Source organism: Sturnus vulgaris, unplaced genomic scaffold, assembly GCF_052056855.1.
Source record: "Sturnus vulgaris isolate bStuVul1 unplaced genomic scaffold, bStuVul1.hap1 Scaffold_194, whole genome shotgun sequence".
Classification (NCBI taxonomy): domain Eukaryota; kingdom Metazoa; phylum Chordata; class Aves; order Passeriformes; family Sturnidae; genus Sturnus; species Sturnus vulgaris.
Window position 1 is genome coordinate 5,791,185 of NW_028276164.1, and position 19,627 is coordinate 5,810,811.

Here is a 19,627-nt window from a genome sequence, read left to right on the forward strand (position 1 = left end):
CTTTATATTTTTTTCCTCGATTACAATGTAAAATGTGCCCAAAAGTATGTATTCTATCACCATCTGTTGAAGCCAGCTGGGGTAGGGATCCTTATCTCCGAGGGAGATATCCTCTGTCAAAGGGCCATATGCTAGAAAACAGGTGGGGGAGTGTTCTTTATCTTTCCTTCCATCCATCCATCCTTCCTGCAGGAAGATATCAGATATCTTCTGTTAATGGGCCACTGAGTTCAATACATAACTGATAAAATGTCATCATCCCATTTTGAGATTGTGCACCCAGGGGGAGGAGCCAAACATTTCGTACCTAGATTCAAACTGAGATTTGGAACACCAAATCATCCCTTACCCACTGGTTTCCAGAGGACAAGAGCTACCAGACCTTTCTACAGCATCACTACTACAACAAGACCACGTCATCTGGACTGCTACCACCACCTTAACTAGAGGGGCGTAAGGTTGTATTCTGACTCTGTCAGTTGTTTTCTTTTGTATTGCATGTATTATATTTTTTTCTCTTGTTTTTTTCTATAAAATTCTATTTCTGACTTGGAGTCTCTCACAGGTTTTGCTTTCAAACCAGCCCAATTTTCGAGGGGATTTTGGCTGAATCTTGGTGTTTGGGAGGTTATTACAGACACAAGATGCTCAATGACTTCCACAGATGAACTTGGGCAAGGAGGAACTCCCAGTTTATGGAGCTCTCTTGTTTTTTCCCCAAACCAGGATTTTTCATTCCCACGGCGTGAGGAGATGGAGGAGGCAGAAAAGCCCCGGAGATCCCATAGGAGGAGGGGCTGCAAACCCAGCCCAGGGAGCTGTGAGGAGGAAAGACCCTCCCTGAGCCGGGAAGGCGGCCGGAGATCCAGGCAGAGCTCAGAGCTGGTGGAGAAGCCTCCTGGAGGGGAGAAGCCCCACAAGTGTTTGGAATGTGGGAAGGGTTTCAGCTACCGCTCCAGCATGATCCGGCACCAGCAGATCCACACTGGAGAGAAGCCCTATGAGTGTAGGGAATGTGGGAAGGGATTCAGAGTCAGCTTCCATCTCATCCGGCACCAGCTGATCCACACTGGGGAAAAGCCCTATGAGTGCGGAGAATGTGGGAAGAGCTTCAGCAACAGCTCCAACCTGATCCGGCACAAGATGATCCATACTGGGGAAAAGCCCTACGAGTGTGGGGAATGTGGGAAGAACTTCAGCTACAGCTCCAATTTGATCCGGCACCAGGTGATCCACACTGGACAAAAGCCCTACGAGTGTGGGAAATGTGGTAAGGGTTTCAGCAACAGTTCATACCTGTTGCAGCATCAGTTGAGCCATACAGGGGACAGGCCCTACACATGCTTGGAATGTAGAAAGAGCTTTGCGTGGATGTCCAGCTTAAAAAAACACGAGCACATCCACACCGGGGAGAGGTCCTACGAGTGTCCCAAGTGTGGGAAGAGGTTTCAGACCAGCTCCAATCTCCTCATGCATGAGCGGATTCATACAGAGGAGAGGCCCTTCCGCTGCCCTGACTGCGGGAAAGGCTTCAATCTCAACTCCACCCTCACTGTCCACCGGCGCATCCACACTGGGGAGAGGCCCTACGAGTGTCCTGAGTGTGGGAAGAGCTTCTCAAAGAGCTCAACCTTGAACCGACACCAACGGAGGCACCACTAAGGGAAGCCCTGTGAGTGTCCCGAGTGTGGGAAGAGCTTCATGCTCTGCTCCAGCTCCATCCCCCATGGGAGGATCAGTGTTGGATGATCCCCAGTGACCCCCATTGGGCAGAGCCCTGGTGATCCGTGGTCCTGGTTATCCTCGTTGGGTCGGGGGAAGGGGTTGGAGAGATTTCTTTCCCTTCTTATTCTCCTGTGATTTGGTTGGTAATAAATTCCCTCGCTGTGCCCAGGCTCAGTCTGTTGTTCCCCTTCAGGTGCTCAGGGTGGGATCTCTCCTGTTCATTCTCTCAACTCCTGGGCCTTTCCTCAGCCAATCAAATAATGTAATTTAGATTCAGCCAATCAGAGAGAGCAGCTCTGTTGACTCAGCAGTGTCCAGGCAGATCCACAGCACCCAGTGTTCCCCACCTGGACCCCACCCAGTCACTAACCCCCTGTGGCACTTACACAGGTCCTTCCCCAGTCCCTCCACACAATAAACGTGACTGGGTCGAACTGCTAAGCTTTATTGGGAACACTGGGAGCAGCTGGGGAGGGGCAGAGTGGCAGCAGGGCTGGGGGTAACACATGATCCCCCTAAAATTAGTGTGGGGACAAAGCAGGGGTCCTGCCCAAGCCTGATACCACGGGGCAGGGCTGCAGCTGCTGCCAGCTCAGCAGCTCTGTGGGAACAGAAAAGGAAGTGACACCCGAGTGGGGGCCCCATGGGGAGCACACACACTCCAGGAGAGGTGGCACATGACCCGCCAGGACCCCTGGTCTTAGGCTGCAATACAGGATGGGACAAAAAGTATGTATTCTATCACCATCTGTTGAAATCAGCTGGGGCAGTGATCCTTATCTCTGTGGGAGATATCCTCTGCTAATGGGCCATCTGTTAAAATCAGGTGCAGCAGTCATCTTTATCTTTTCCACAGCCCATCCTGCCTCCAGGAAGATATCATCTGTTAATGGGCTATTGAGTTATACTGTATGACTGATAAAATTACATCATTGCTTCTGTTCCCAATGAATGAATGATAAAATTCCATCATCGCATTGGGAGATGCTCCAGCCAGGTAGAGGAGCCAAGCCTTTCCTAGCTAGATAAAAACTGAGATTTGAAACACCAAGGCAGTCTTTCTCCACTGGATTGCAGTGGAAAATTGGATCTTTCAACATCAATACTGGACCTTCAGAGGAGAACTGCACGTTTCTACAGGAGCACTGCTTCAACTGAACCATATCTGTCATCCAGGAGGACTGCAGCCACCATTCAATCAGACTGCTACCAGCACCCTGACTGACACGGTGTCAGGTGTATTCTGACTGTCAGTGGGTTATTTTTGGGTTTTTACTCTCTGATACTGTATTTCTATTTTAATTTTCCTAGTAAAGAACTGTTATGCCTATTCCCATATCTTTGCCAGAGAGCCTCTTAATTTCAAAATTATAATAATTTGGAGGGTGGGAGTTTACATTCTCCATTTTAAAAAGAGGCTTCTGCCTTTCTTGGCAGACACCTTCTTTCAAACCAAGATAGATTTTGGTGCCCAACATGGGGTCTGAGGGCACTGGGAGAAAGAAGGAATAACAGCTCCTGGGTAACCTGTTTTTTTGTGTGCTGGATATAGAAACCTCATTGGGTGGCACCATGTGGTCTAGCTTACTGTGGTTCAGGTGGCACGTGGTCGTGGCTGTATTCCTCCCATTTGCAGGCCCTATAACTAAAGCTACTGTGGCTGTTATCCAGTTTGCTTTATGGGTTAATAAGGTGAGAAATTAATGGATTTTTAACTTCTTTGGAAGGCGGGTACATGGATTCAGGACTATCACACTCTAAATGTGTTATTTGGATTACTTTAACAATGGTATCTACTATGAGGGAATGACACCAGGGAAGACTTTTCTCCCAACCCTTTACCCAGTTTTTTGGGTCTACCCCACCATTTTCTGAAGGGATAAAATGTCCTCTAAATGCTAATGATATCATACAGTGGCTGGTGTTGCTGATATGCCTGTTCTATTTAGCAGTCAGAGATAAGGGAATATTGGCTTGGATAACCACTCTGGTACCTACCCCAGGAAATAGAGATGCTGCTGCAGAGACTGACCCTGCCCTACAGCCTGCCTCAGAAAGGAACCACCCAGACTGGGTGGGCGTTACAGTGAAGGAGATGTGTGAGATGCTGAAGGAGTACCTTTCCCCAGCTGGTGAGAAACCCTCCCCCTGCCTTAGAGGGAGAGTCTGATGGTGCAGCAGTGGAACCCACAGACATTACATCTGTCCAGGTTCCAGCTGAACTGCAAGGGCACTCACAGCCAGCAATAGTCAGCCCTGTGGAAACAAAGAAGTCTAAGATGAAAACAAAGCACCTTGATAATAAGAAAGGAGGGCCTTCACAACCAGCAGGGGAGCCAGAGGCTGAGATCATCACCGAGTCCCTGTCATATGAAAGTCTCTCTAGTCTGTGAAAAGACATTGTATGATGGGGCAGCGAGGCTTTTACAACCTGGTTACTTTGGGTCTGGGACCTTACGGGTACAGGCGTCCAACTGGATGGTCCTGAGGCAAGGAATTTGGGACCTGTGACCCAGGACTCAGGTGTGGACCAGGTATTTGTAAGGGAGCCAGGGCCCTTTTCCCTCTGGAAGTGGCTTTTAATGAGTGTGAGAAAGAGGTCTGTCCACAGAGAGAGAATGCAGGAGCACCACCATAGAATGTGCTGGAAGACCCTTGAGGAAGGGATCCAAGAGCTGAGAGAAGTGGCAGTGCTGGAGGTGCTCTTTGGGAGGGATGGACAGCATGACAATGACCCTGACAAGGTCAGGTGCACAGGGCAGATGTTGTGCAATCTGGCAAACCTGGGGCCATCTCAATACACCTTTATTGCAACAATTAATGCTGATAACAACCAAGAAACAGTGGGTTCTGTTGCCAACAAGCAACAAACAAGCTTAGAAATTTTGAGAGTATGATCAATGGCCCGATGCAGGCTCATGTCTCTGCTGTAACTGTGAGCCTCCAAGAGGAGAAGAGGGAGATGAGGGAGGAGGGGAGGAGGAACAGTTCCCAAGCAGCACCAGTGCGAGTCACAGACCTGTCATGATCCGCTATTAATGCAGAGCGGGGGTCGTGATGGTTCTTTTGATCTCAAAGGTGCAAACAGGCAAAATGCAGGGGACAAAATCAGTTTATTCAACAACAGAAAATCAGTTTAATCAACAACAGCAATGCATTTCATCAAATGCCAACAATTCAGTTACGGTAAAGGGGAGAGGTATAGGAAACAAAGTATAGGGAAAGGGGAAGGAAAGGAAGGGATGGGAGAATAGCTACCAACAGACGAGACGGGCGTCCTCACGGGTCATCCGATAGACGAGTCTTCGTCCGTGGGGAGATCTCAGGGGTCTTCTCCAGGGGGTAGACGGGTCTTCATCAGTGGAGAGATCTCAAAGGGTTCTTTCCAGAGGGTCGCTCTTTTATAGTCCTTCTCCAAAGCGAGTGGCCTCTGGCCAAGAGGTGGGAAGTTTTATGGACCATTGTGTGGTGCTGCAGGAGACAGGTACGGACAAGCAGTCCTCAGTTGGTACAACACAGTCTCTGGTTGGTGCCACAACAGCACGGTCCAGTGAACACAATACACCAGCACACAGTCACGAGCATCCACCTGGCCCGGCCAGTAAACCATTGTCCAGAGTCAGCCTGGGTGGGGTCCTCAAGGTCTCCTTGCGACGGTCGGGAGGCAAAATCGAGGGGAACTTGGGACCGACCCTTACACCACCCCGTGACTCACAATCGTCGTCAAGAGCGCCCTTTTGTAGAGTCGTAGTGAAGTCTTCAGTTGTGGTGTCTTCAGGACTCGTCCAAGTTGGTAGCATATCCCGGAAAACAGAGACAGGAAAGTAGGAAAAAGATAAGGGACAGGATAAGGAAAAGGAGAAAATTCGGAAAACAAAACAGATTAATTATGTTCAATTTTGTTGATTGCTAACGACTTCAAACAATTTGTTCAATTCTTTAATTTTTTTTCAATTTTGATTAGAAATAAATCAATTTTTAAAGAAAGTTTTTGATTAAACAATTCTAATTGAAATTAGAAGATAAAAAAGAAAAAAAAGAAAATATTCATTTTTTATTTTATCTGAAACCTTGTGTCAATAACCCTGGGGATGTCAACAGTAGCCGATCTGGGTATATCTGTCACAGATGCCAATTGTGTTAATCGTTTCGTTATTCTCCAAGTCATGATGTATAGAATTGCTGACAAAACAAAACCAATTAAAACTAAAATCAAGAGAACAATGGTGGGATGACACAATTTGTTCAGGACACCTGTAACAGTAGGTGACCACCCAAATAGAGTATCCCACCACCTGTGTTCAGCATCTGCCTTTACTCTTTCTAAAACACGATGTATTTTTTCCACATTGTGATGAACAGCTATTAGAGTTTTCTGTCCGTTTTTCTTGATCTTCTTCAAAATTTCGATCAGATCTTGGTGGAGCAACAATTGCTTAACCAGAGAGAGGTTCATTCCAATTGGAGTGGGCAATAGATGGTGGATCAGTGTGTAATTTGACTGCAAAAGATGGTGAGAAGTAACTGGGGCTACATAGGAAAAATCACATCCTGAAATCCTAGTAAAGTTGCAGACACAAAAGTTTGAATGATTTTTAGTATTCAGTACCAAATTTTCTATAAAAACACTATCACAAGCAGTTCTAAAGCATGCACATCCATTGCCTATATATACTAATACAGTTTCAGGAATCTCATTTGGATGGATTTCAAAGTTACAAACATTCTGTTCTGTGTCCAAGCAGATATCTTGAGCTCTGATTGCATTACTTTCACAGATAAACCCTTGTTGTTCCCGGACAATGCAAGTTTCCAAATTGACAGTTTGCCACCTCCCACCGATTTGACGGGCCCATTCCCTATGCTCAAAAGGATAGAGAATGGCTCCATCATGGTTCAACCCTAATGCAATGATGGGGAATATTGAATGCACTGAAGCATTACGAATCGTCAGTACAAAGGCTGTGGCAATGCTTGTGCTGGGATCATAGGTAAAATTTACTAAGTTCCACCAGGACTGGAATTCTTTTTCAAAATCAGTGGCACTGTCCCAGACTATTTTTCGGATTTCAGTGGGAAAAGTGCCTTCCTCACCTTCTCTTATAATTAAAGCAGCAACTGACTGCATCCACAACTGGGCCTGGATACAACTGAGAGCCAAAGAGATGTTATTTTGAGTAGCACCAAGTGCATCGATTATCAATTTGTGGTCATTTATGTTTACCTTTTCCCAACTTGGTAATATGTTTGATAACAACCATTGTTGGGCTCCCAAAGCTGTTAAGGCTGTTTGTAGGGGCCGTTGTAATTTGGTTACATCTCCAGCTGTGGTAGCCAATTTATTCATTAGTACTTCCGAATCGATGCTATTCAAAATTCCCAATCCTGTTCCCACAACACCGGTTATGTCTCTTGCCATTCGTTTTTTAGCAGGATTTCGTTTCCACAGCCAGGTTGTCCATCCCTCAAAAGAAGTCTGTAGAAAGGGTGAACAAACTGGTTGGACTTCTGAGACATTATTTTGCATCAATAATTTGATTTGTTTGAGAGACCATGCCGGATTAAACAATATTTGTTGTTGGCCAGTTTTTCTAATTACATAAGGTCCAAATTGAAAAATTGTAGGGCTTAGCACAACCGGTGGTTGGGTAGTAGGTGTTACAACATTAACATCAAGTTCTCCCCAGTATTTTGTATCATTTTTTCCACACATGATTTTATAGGAAAATTGTACAGCAGTTAGGTTTAGCCAACAGTCTTGATTTTGGGGCTTGCAATATAAAGTCCGGCCATGAGATCCTATGCCATAACTGTATGCAGGTTCAGTGAGGGATCCAGTTGCTAATTTACAAGTTATTGCGACATTATCACCTTGTGTCACCATGAAAGGAGGGAAAACCTTGGTTTGTCATCCAACACTAAGGGGGGTGCTTCTTCATGTCCCTCGGTGTTCTTCTGTGAAAAGTAAACACAAACAGAGTCTGCCTCCAGGAGGCAGGAGATTAAAATGATGGAACTATCCAGTGTGTAGCGTGGACTGGAATTCTGTTAACTTCCCAATCATTTTGCTGCTGAAAAGGAAGCCACTCTGTACCTCCTTTAAACACAGCATAGGAGTCAGTGTAGATGTAAACAAGAGAGATATTCTGTACCTCAAGTCGGAAAACACTCCAAACAACTGTCAGCTCACCGGTCTGAGAGCTGCCTTCTCCCTCAGTAAAAATTTGTTCACCAGCAGAAGTGGGGAGGGCTACTGCCCTGTATTTCCCCACCTTTCCCTCTCGTTTGGCAGAAGCATCAGTGAACCAAGAATTTGCTGATTGTTCAGGGGAGAAAGGAGTGGCTACTTTACTTACCAAGGCAGGTTTGTCATGGCTATTTGCCAAGCTCTCAGTTTCTTGTATTGCCAGATTTTTTACAGCTCTTTCTATCACTAAGAAGATGTTACAGTAATGTTTGATCTGGGCATACCACTTCCCAACTGAGGATCTCTGGGCCACCCCGTCAGGGGGAGAGGTCTCAATAGTGACTGTGATGTGTTTTCTCCAGAACACTAATAATTCTAGATCCTGTTGGATATCTTTCCTGGATTCAGGCAATTTAATTTGATCCAGGGAGGTTAGAATATCAGGTGGAATACATGTCATACCTCCTTTCCACCAAATTCCCAAAAACTTCACCTCCTGAGAAGGTTTTTGAATTTTCTCTGAGGAAATTTGCAAATCAGGGTTTTCCAAATGAGAGATTATTTTTTGTTGGGTATCCCCCACTACTTTTATTTCATCCCCTCCCACCAGAATATCATCAATGTATTGATAGACAGCTGTATTGTCAGGTTTGGGTATCTTTTCTAATTCCTGGGCTAAAGTGTGGTGGGCCGAAGTGGGGGAATGTTCAGACCCTTGGGAAAGCCCAGTCCAGGTGAACTGCTTTGGCTCAACTCCCAGAGCCTGTGCAGGAGATTGATTTGGTGCATTGTTCAGAACTTGTGGAGAAGTTTGCTCTGGTACACTGCCCAGAACCTGTGGAGAAGGTTGCTCGGGGGGTGCATCACTGATATAATCATATTCTATTTTAATCACAGGTTTCAAGTTGGAGCAGCAGTGTTCCCCACAATTTTTCATCAAAATTGGGTCTTTTGGAGAGTACATTGGATTAATGTGAATAGCTTCCTTCTCCTGTGTTCCTTTTGGTGAATCAGCACGCTTTGAATTTTCGTCCCATTCTTCTCTTAAGGCAGCTTTTAACAAATTATTTTCATCTCGCAACAAATGGTTCTCATTCCTTTCTTGATCTAATTGTTTTTGCAAAATTGGAACAAGATTTTGTAGAGAGTCTATAATTGTTCTTTCCTCATTTCTGCACTCAGAGCGAGTTTCTATGGCTGCCGTAAGACAAGCTCCTAAAACCGAGCAGAGTATGGTTTTATCTTTGCCCAGTTTGAACTTTGACTCATGTTGCAGAGAATATATTCTATCAATCACATTCTCCAGATTAAACCAATTATTGTTCGCCCATTCCTCCCCACCTTGGGACGGTCTGGCGCTATACTTAGCTAATAGAGCATAAAATGCAGCTTTATCTGTTACAGTGGAATTCTCAGTCATTTTGTGAAGGGATAAGTAAAAACCACAACAGGGAGGTCTATTGCTTAAGTTACCACACACAACGAAACAGCTTCGCTGTGTGCCCCCCTTCGCTTCCCTGTGTGGGTGAAGAGACCAAACTACTTGGGAGGTACTCCTTAGTTACAAAACACCAGGTTGTCTCTTCACTGCACCAAGTAGTCAAACATCATAAAAAACAACAACAACAACAACAACAACAACAACAGTGTCCCGCCTTTTGCACCAGTAAATCTTTTGTGAAATTCTGACGACAGAACCCTCAAGCGAGTCTGGGGATGCTCCACACCAAGGTGTCTGCAGTCTGCGGGAAATCAGAAAAACCCCCCTTACTTTCTAGACAGGCTCACCCATCCAAGGTGGCCAGCTAGGTGCCGCTGGAGTAAGACTTCCTTCCCCTGATACAGACTACAGACAACCTTGCATCCCTTCTGTCAGCCAGAAAATCCTGTCCGTGACGCCAATTTAATGTCACGATCCGCTATTAATGCAGAACAGGGGTCGTGATGGTTCTTTTGATCTCAAAGGTGCAAACAGGCAAAATGCAGGGGACAAAATCAGTTTATTCAACAACAGAAAATCAGTTTAATCAACAACAGCAATGCATTTCATCAAATGCCAACAATTCAGTTACGGTAAAGGGGAGAGGTATAGGAAACAAAGTATAGGGAAAGGGGAAGGAAAGGAAGGGATGGGAGAATAGCTACCAACAGACGAGACGGGCGTCCTCACGGGTCATCCGATAGACGAGTCCTCGTCCGTGGGGAGATCTCAGGGGTCTTCTCCAGGGGGTCTTCATCAGTGGAGAGATCTCAAAGGGTCTTTTCCAGAGGGTCGCTCTTTTATAGTCCTTCTCCAAAGCGAGTGGCCTCTAGCCAAAAGGTGGGAAGATTTATGGACCATTGTGTGGTGCTGCAGGAGACAGGTACGGACAATCAGTCCTCAGTTGATGCAACACAGTCTCTGGTTGGTGCCACGACAGCACGGTCCAGTGAACACAATACACCAGCACACAGTCATGAGCATCCACCTTGGCCCGGCCAGTAAACCATTGTTCGGAGTCAGTCTGGGTGGGGTCCTCGAGGTCTCCTTGCGACGGTCGGGAGGCAAAATCGAGGGGAACTTGGGACCGACCCTTACACCACCCCGTGACTCACGATCGTCGTCAAGAGCGCCCTTTTGTAGAGTTGTAGTGAAGTCTTCAGTTGTGGTGTCTTCAGGACTCGTCCCCGTTGGTAGCATACCCCAGAAAAAACAGAGACAGGAGAGTAGGAAAAAGATAAGGGACAGGATAAGGAAAAGGAGAAAAGGGAAAACAAAACAGATCAATTATGTTCAATTTTGTTGATTGCTAACGTCTTCAAACAATTTGTTCAATTTTTGATTAGAAATAAATCAATTTTTAAAGCAAGTTTTTGATCTCAATTCTTTAAATTTTTTCAGTATTGATTAGAAATAAAGCAAGTTTTTGATTAAACAATTCTTTGTTCAATTTTTGATTAGAAATAAATCAATTTTTAAAGCAAGTTTTTGATTAAACAATTCTTATTAAAGAAAAAAAGGAAAATATTCATTTTTCATTTTATCTGAAACCTTGTGTCAATAACCCTGGGGATGTCAACAGTAGCCGATCTGGGTATATCTGTCACAGATGCCAATTGTGTTAATCGTTTCGTTATCCTCCAAGTCATGATGTATAGAATTGCTGACAAAACAAAACCAATTAAAACTAAAATCAAGAGAACAATGGTGGGATGACACAATTTGTTCAGGATACCTGTAGCAGTAGGTGACCACCCAAATAGAGTATCCCACCACCTGTGTTCAGCATCTGCCTTTACTCTTTCTAAAACACGATGTATTTTTTCCACATTGTGATGAACAGCTATTAGAGTTTTCTGTCCGTTTTTCTTGATCCTCTCCAAAATTTCGATCAGATCTTGGTGGAGCAACAATTGCTTAACCAGAGAGAGGTTCATTCCAATTGGAGTGGGCAATAGATGGTGGATCAGTGTGTAATTTGACTGCAAAAGATGGTGAGAAGTAACTGGGGCTACATAGGAAAAATCACATCCTGAAATCCTAGTAAAGTTGCAGACACAAAAGTTTGAATGATTTTTAGTATTCAGTACCAAATTTTCTATAAAAACACTATCACAAGCGGTTCTAAAGCATGCACATCCATTGCCTATATATACTAATACAGTTTCAGGAATCTCATTTGGATGGATTTCAAAGTTACAAACATTCTGTTCTGTGTCCAAGCAGATATCTTGAGCTCTGATTGCATTACTTTCACAGATAAACCCTTGTTGTTCCCGGACAATGCAAGTTTCCAAATTGACAGTTTGCCACCTCCCACCGATTTGACGGGCCCATTCCCTATGCTCAAAAGGATAGAGAATGGCTCCATCATGGTTCAACCCTAATGCAATGATGGGGAATATTGAATGCACTGAAGCATTACGAATCGTCAGTACAAAGGCTGTGGCAATGCTTGTGCTGGGATCATAGGTAAAATTTACTAAGTTCCACCAGGACTGGAATTCTTTTTCAAAATCAGTGGCACTGTCCCAGACTATTTTTCGGATTTCAGTGGGAAAAGTGCCTTCCTCACCTTCTCATAATTAAAGCAGCAACTGACTGCATCCACAACTGGGCCTGGATACAACTGAGAGCCAAAGAGATGTTATTTTGAGTAGCACCAAGTGCATCGATTATCAATTTGTGGTCATTTACGTTTACCTTTTCCCAACTTGGTAATATGTTTGATAACAACCATTGTTGGGCTCCCAAAGCTGTTAAGGCTGTTTGTAGGGGCCGTTGTAATTTGGTTACATCTCCAGCTGTGGTAGCCAATTTATTCATTAGTACTTCCGAATCGATGCTATTCAAAATTCCCAATCCTGTTCCCACAACACCGGTTATGTCTCTTGCCATTCGTTTTTTAGCAGGATTTCGTTTCCACAGCCAGGTTGTCCATCCCTCAAAAGAAGTCTGTAGAAAGGGTGAACAAACTGGTTGGACTTCTGAGACATTATTTTGCATCAATAATTTGATTTGTTTGAGAGACCATGCCGGATTAAACAATATTTGTTGTTGGCCAGTTTTTCTAATTACATAAGGTCCAAATTGAAAAATTGTAGGGCTTAGCACAACCGGTGGTTGGGTAGTAGGTGTTACAACATTAACATCAAGTTCTCCCCAGTATTTTGTATCATTTTTTCCACACATGATTTTATAGGAAAATTGTACAGCAGTTAGGTTTAGCCAACAGTCTTGATTTTGGGGCTTGCAATATAAAGTCCGGCCATGAGATCCTATGCCATAACTGTATGCAGGTTCAGTGAGGGATCCAGTTGCTAATTTACAAGTTATTGCGACATTATCACCTTGTGTCACCATGAAAGGAGGGAAAACCTTGGTTTGTCATCCAACACTAAGGGGGGTGCTTCTTCATGTCCCTCGGTGTTCTTCTGTGAAAAGTAAACACAAACAGAGTCTGCCTCCAGGAGGCAGGAGATTAAAATGATGGAACTATCCAGTGTGTAGCGTGGACTGGAATTCTGTTAACTTCCCAATCATTTTGCTGCTGAAAAGGAAGCCACTCTGTACCTCCTTTAAACACAGCATAGGAGTCAGTGTAGATGTAAACAAGAGAGATATTCTGTACCTCAAGTCGGAAAACACTCCAAACAACTGTCAGCTCACCGGTCTGAGAGCTGCCTTCTCCCTCAGTAAAAATTTGTTCACCAGCAGAAGTGGGGAGGGCTACTGCCCTGTATTTCCCCACCTTTCCCTCTCGTTTGGCAGAAGCATCAGTGAACCAAGAATTTGCTGATTGTTCAGGGGAGAAAGGAGTGGCTACTTTACTTACCAAGGCAGGTTTGTCATGGCTATTTGCCAAGCTCTCAGTTTCTTGTATTGCCAGATTTTTTACAGCTCTTTCTATCACTAAGAAGATGTTACAGTAATGTTTGATCTGGGCATACCACTTCCCAACTGAGGATCTCTGGGCCACCCCGTCAGGGGGAGGGGTCTCAATAGTGACTGTGATGTGTTTTCTCCAGAACACTAATAATTCTAGATCCTGTTGGATATCTTTCCTGGATTCAGGCAATTTAATTTGATCCAGGGAGGTTAGAATATCAGGTGGAATACATGTCATACTTCCTTTCCACCAAATTCCCAAAAACTTCACCTCCTGAGAAGGTTTTTGAATTTTCTCTGAGGAAATTTGCAAATCAGGGTTTTCCAAATGAGAGATTATTTTTTGTTGGGTATCCCCCACTACTTTTATTTCATCCCCTCCCACCAGAATATCATCAATGTATTGATAGACAGCTGTATTGTCAGGTTTGGGTATCTTTTCTAATTCCTGGGCTAAAGTGTGGTGGGCCGAAGTGGGGGAATGTTCAGACCCTTGGGAAAGCCCAGTCCAGGTGAACTGCTTTGGCTCAACTCCCAGAGCCTGTGCAGCAGATTGATTTGGTGCATTGTTCAGAACTTGTGGAGAAGTTTGCTCTGGTACACTGCCCAGAACCTGTGGAGAAGGTTGCTCGGGGGGTGCATCACTGATATAATCATATTCTATTTTAATCACAGGTTTCAAGTTGGAGCAGCAGTGTTCCCCACAATTTTTCATCAAAATTGGGTCTTTTGGAGAGTACATTGGATTAATGTGAATAGCTTCCTTCTCCTGTGTTCCTTTTGGTGAATCAGCATGCTTTGAATTTTCGTCCCATTCTTCTCTTAAGGCAGCTTTTAACAAATTATTTTCATCTCGCAACAAATGGTTCTCATTCCTTTCTTGATCTAATTGTTTTTGCAAAATTTGAACAAGATTTTGTAGAGAGTCTATAATTGTTCTTTCCTCATTTCTGCGCTCAGAGCGAGTTTCTATAGCTGCCGTAAGACAAGCTCCTAAAACCGAGCAGAGTATGGTTTTATCTTTGCCCAGTTTGAACTTTGACTCATGTTGCAGAGAATATATTCTATCAATCACATTCTCCAGATTAAACCAATTATTGTTCGCCCATTCCTCCCCACCTTGGGACGGTCTGGCGCTATACTTAGCTAATAGAGCATAGAATGCAGCTTTATCTGTTACAGTGGAATTCTCAGTCATTTTGTGAAGGGATAAGTAAAAACCACAACAGGGAGGTCTATTGCTTAAGTTACCACACACAACGAAACAGCTTCGCTGTGTGCCCCCCTTCGCTTCCCTGTGTGGGTGAAGAGACCAAACTACTTGGGAGGCACTCCTTAGTTACAAAACACCAGGTTGTCTCTTCACTGCACCAAGTAGTCAAACATCATAAAACAACAACAACAACAACAGTGTCCCGCCTTTTGCACCAGTAAATCTTTTGTGAAATTCTGACGACAGAACCCTCAAGCGAGTCTGGGGATGCTCCACACCAAGGTGTCTGCAGTCTGTGGGAAATCAGAAAAACCCCCCTTGCTTTCTAGACAGGCTCACCCATCCAAGGTGGCCAGCTAGGTGCGGCTGGAGTAAGTCTTCCTTCCCCTGATACAGACTACAGACAACCTTGCATCCCTTCTGTCAGCCAGAAAATCCTGTCCGTGACGCCAATTTAATGTCACGATCCGCTATTAATGCAGAGCGGGGGTCGTGATGGTTCTTTTGATCTCAAAGGTGCAAACAGGCAAAATGCAGTTTATTCAACTGCAGAAAATCAGTTTAATCAACAACAGCAATGCATTTCATCAAATGCCAACAATTCAGTTACGGTAAAGGGGAGAGGTACAGGATAGGGAAAGGGGAAGGAAAGGAAGGGATGGGAGAATAGCTACCAACAGATGAGACGGGCGTCCTCACGGGTCATCCGATAGACGAGTCCTCGTCCGTGGGGAGATCTCACGGGTCTTCATCAGTGGAGAGATCTCAAAGGGTCTTCTCCAGAGGGTCGCTCTTTTATAGTCCTTCTCCAAAGCGAGTGGCTTCTGGCCAAAAGGTGGGAAGATTTATGGACCATTGTGTGGTGCTGCAGGAGACAGGTACGGACAAGCAGTCCTCAGTTGATACAACACAGTCTCTGGTTGGTGCCACAGCAGCACAGTCCAGTGAACACAATACACCAGCACACAGTCACGAGCATCCACCTGGCCCGGCCAGTAAACCATTGTCCAGAGTCAGCCTGGGTGGGGTCCTCGAGGTCTCCTTGCGACGGTCGGGAGGCAAAATCGAGGGGAACTTCGGACCAACCCTTACACACAGACACAGGACGTATGGCCCAGGGCACGAATGCTGCTCTGAGTCCTGGGAGCAGTGAAATCGGCAGGTGTGGCAGAGTCCCTGCCAAAGGAGACCTGCCGCCCCCAAGGCCTGCCAATGCTGGTGCCTGCTCCTGCCACAGAGACCTGTGTCCCCTGGGGACTTCTCTGCCAGAGGACAGCCAAAGCCCACGTGCATTGGTGTGTGTGCTCCTTTCTGCAGGCGGCTGTTGGCAGGAGCACCTGGGCGCAACACTTGGTCTCTGTCAGAAGCTGTTACTCCTTCCTGGAATGATTTTTGCTTGGAAGTGATTATGTGCAGTGTCCACGCATCTCCCCAGCCCATCAGTGCCTCACACACGAGGTGACCACCAAGCCACTCTCCGGCCATCTGACCCGCAGCTGAGCCCTTCCCAGAGTGCCCGCACCCGCAGGGAGCGCAGGGCTGGATTTGGCCGCCAGAGAGTTGGTGACCCTCGTGAGATCCTCAGTGCATTTAGTTCCTACAGGAGTGTGGGCACCGCTGGGAAATGATCTGCATGCCTTGTTAATTGGATGTTCTTCCACCGCTAGCCTGGGGCAGGATCTCTCCCGGTCCTCCTCTCAACTCCCGGGCCTCTCCTCAGCCAATCAGAGAAGGCACCAAAATAATTGAGCCAATCAGAGCGCGCGGCGCTGATGACTCCTCAGGCAGTCCCAGAGCGCCCAGAGCTCCTCACCTGGACTCCACCCGCGCCCCGCCCCCAGCGCCCCCAGCCAGGAGAATTTGGGGAGGGGAGTATCACGTTTTATCTTCTTTTTTATTCTTCCAGAGTCGAGATTAAATGCTCTAGAGACGGAATTTTGTGTTTGGACTCAGATATTTATTAATTCTTATCTATATTACAGTGAGTTCTACAGCACTTCTAGCTAACAGGCTAAAAATGGACACGTATCTCTCTCTCTACCAGGCGTTTTAAGGGCCAATTTGTCCAATTAAGAACAGCCAGCTAAATTCTTTTTACTTTTAATCCAACAACCAATCACCTGTGACCTGCAATGTGGAATTTTCTATCCAATTGCAAAAGTACCACCTAGACCCATGAAGAAGGTGAAAAAGAAAGAAAACTCTACCCTAAAACCTCCATCTTGCTTTATATATATTAATATATTCTAAAACCCCAAATTCTAAGTTTTCCACCATGGGACATTACACACTTCTATTCAAACTACACACCAGTGATCCCAGTTCTATCACACAATTCTGGAAAGCTTTTTCATAGCGTCAGGTCAAAAGCAGTGTTTTCCTGGAGGTCAATGCCTGTCAGCAGAGAAAGCCCAAACCCCTCAGTTTCCAGGGTTTCAACAGGGGGAGGTGTCAGACCCTGCCCGGCGCTGGCCATGGGGCGAGTGGCGGGGGCCCAGAGCCCTTGGCTACTGTGGGCTGCTGGGGGGCTGCTGGGGGGACACCCCCGGACCTGTGTCCTGCACACACAGCGCTGTTCCAGGAGATGGTTTAGTCCGAGTGTCACTTCATTCACGGCACCGACCGGCTGAGGTTCGTGGAGAGAAACATCTCCAACCGGGAGCAGTTCCTGCACTTGGGCAGCGATGTGGGGCTGCACGTGGGGACACCTCCTTTGGGGACAAGGCTGCCAGGCACTGGAACAGCGACCCGCAATGGATGGAGTACAGACGGGCTGCGGTGGACAGGCACTGCCGGCACAACTACGAGTTGTCCAGCCCGTTCCTCGTGGAGCGCAGAGGTGAGCGTGGGGCAGAGCGTGTCCCCTCGGGCCCTGCCCTGGGAATGACCCTGGAGCCCCTCAAAACCTCCCTGGGAATCACCCGAGACACGTCAGCCCTTCTTGTGCCCATCCCCGAGGCCTCCTGCCCCTCACCCCAAGTGACTCCGGTTGCTCTCCCAGTCCATCCCAGTCCCTCCCAGTGTCCTCACGGTCCCTCCCAGTGTCACCAGAGTCCCTCCCAATTCCTCTCAGTCCACAGGTATTCCATTCCCTGTCCACTCCCAGTATTTCTAATTCCAATCACAGACCTCCACCCTCTCTCCCAGTGCCTTCCCAGTCCCTTCCAGTCTGTTCCAAGTCCTTTTCAGTCTAATTCCACACTGCTACCCTCTCTCCCATTATCCCAATCAACTCCACTCTCTCTCCGTGTTCCGCCACTCTCTCCAATTTCATTCCCAGTCCTTCAAAGTGCCACACCAGCCCTCCTTCACCTCTCCCAGTTCCCAGCAGCTTATCCCATTGTGTCCTCACTCTCTCCCAGCGCCACCCAGTGTGTCCATCTCGCTGCTTCCCTCGAGCTCCCAGCCCGGCCCCGGCTGCCTGCTCTGCTCCCTGATGGATTTCTACCCTGCCGACATCCAGCTGAGCTGGTTCCAGGTTCAGCAGGAGCTCTCGGGCCACGTGGTGGCCACCGACCTGGTCCCCAATGGGGACTGGATTTCTACCAGCTCCTGGTGCTGCTGGAAACCCCCACGGCACGGGGTCAGCTCCAGCTCCAGGTGGAGCACGTCAGCCTGGAGCACCCCCTGAGCCGGCACTGGGGCACGGCCCGGACCCCACAGTGTGGGGGGAGTGGGGGAGGAACCGGGAGAGCTGGAAGAAGGATTAGGGTGTGCTAGGAGTAACTGGGAGAGAGTTTCAGACTGTCTACTTGAAACTGGGAGTACGGATCAGGGGTTTAGAAGGTCTGAGAAGGAGTTTGAAGAATGCTGGGGAGGGTGGAATGGGGTTGTAGGGGTCCTGGTGGGCACTGGGAGGGAGTTTGGGGATGCTGGGTGTAACTGGGAGGAATTTGAGTGAGTCTGGAGGGGCTGGAAAATGATCAGGGATTGGAAAGCAGTTGGAATGAGGTTGGTTGTGATGGGAAGAGACTGGGAGAGTGTAGGTGAATCCTGGTGGGACTTGGAAGGGACTGGGAGAGGGTTTGGGGGTTCTTGGGCAGTGGGGGGCAATGGGGAGGGGGCTGTGGGATCCTGAGAGGGACAGGAGGTGCTTTGGTGGGTCCTGGGGAGGCTGGGAAGAGATTAGGAGGAGGTTTCAGGGGGTCCTGGGTGGGCAGGGGGATATTGAGAAGGTGCTTGTAGGGGCTTGGGGTGTCTGAGAGGTTTTGGGGGGTCCTGACCCCTCTGGACACTCAGAGATGTCGCCAGACGCCACCCGCAGCAAGGTGCCAATGGGGATCGAGGGCTCCGTGTTTGGCTTCGGCTTCCTGGCCCTGGGGCTCGGCTTCTGCCTGAGAAAGAAGGTGAGGGAGGGTCCTAGGGAGTCATATGCCCCCTATCCTGGAGCGTGTGCTCCCCCTGGGGCCCCCACCCAGTGTCACCCACTTTGCCCACAGAGCAAGAGCCCGCAGCCCCTCCCTGTGGCCTTCACCCAGCTGGGACCCCCAGATACATCCACCCGCTGATTTTGGGGGGGCCATGTGACCCCCAACACAGCTGCTCCCAGTGTGCCCAATAAAGTTTCCCAGTTCGCCCCGTCCCGTTTATTGTGAGGCGGGACAGGGGAGAAACTGGGGGGACCCCGGGGGGGGATCGTGACTGGGCGGGGAGGGTGGGGTCCAGGTGGGGAACACTGGGTGCTGCGGGTCTGCCCGGCAACCGGTGAGTCATCACAGCTGCTCTCTCTGATTGGCTGAATCTTCTTCATCGCATTCTGATTGGCTGAGGACAGGCCCGGGAGTTGAGAGAGGGAACAGGAGAGATCCCGCCCCGAGCACCGGCACGGGAACAACAGAGCCAGCCTGGGCACAACGAGGGAATTTATTACCAACCAAATCACAGCAGCACATGGAGAAGGGAAAGAAATCTCTCCAAACCCTTCCCATGAACCAACAGGGATCACCAGGACCATGGATCACCAGGGCTCTGCCCAACGGGGGTCACTGGGGATCATCCAACACCGATCCTCCCATAGGGGATGGAGCCGGAGCAGAGCACGAAGCTCTTCCCACACTTGGGGCACTCACAGGGCTTCCCTTAGTGGAGCCTCCGTTGGTGTTTGGACAAGTGAGAGCTCTGTGAGAAGCTCTTC

The 19,627-nt window shown here is 47.4% G+C and overlaps 1 protein-coding gene across 1 annotated transcript in view; it reads left to right on the forward strand.

Annotated features, from left to right (window-relative positions):
• LOC148218215 (uncharacterized) overlaps positions 1-19,627 on the forward strand; it is a 45,939-nt gene continuing 26,312 nt past the window's right edge. Inside the window, 2 exon segments of the mRNA XM_088157924.1 lie at positions 1-458; positions 727-1,651. Coding sequence (XP_088014050.1) covers positions 754-1,651 — 898 coding nt within the window. The 5' untranslated portion in view covers positions 1-458; positions 727-753.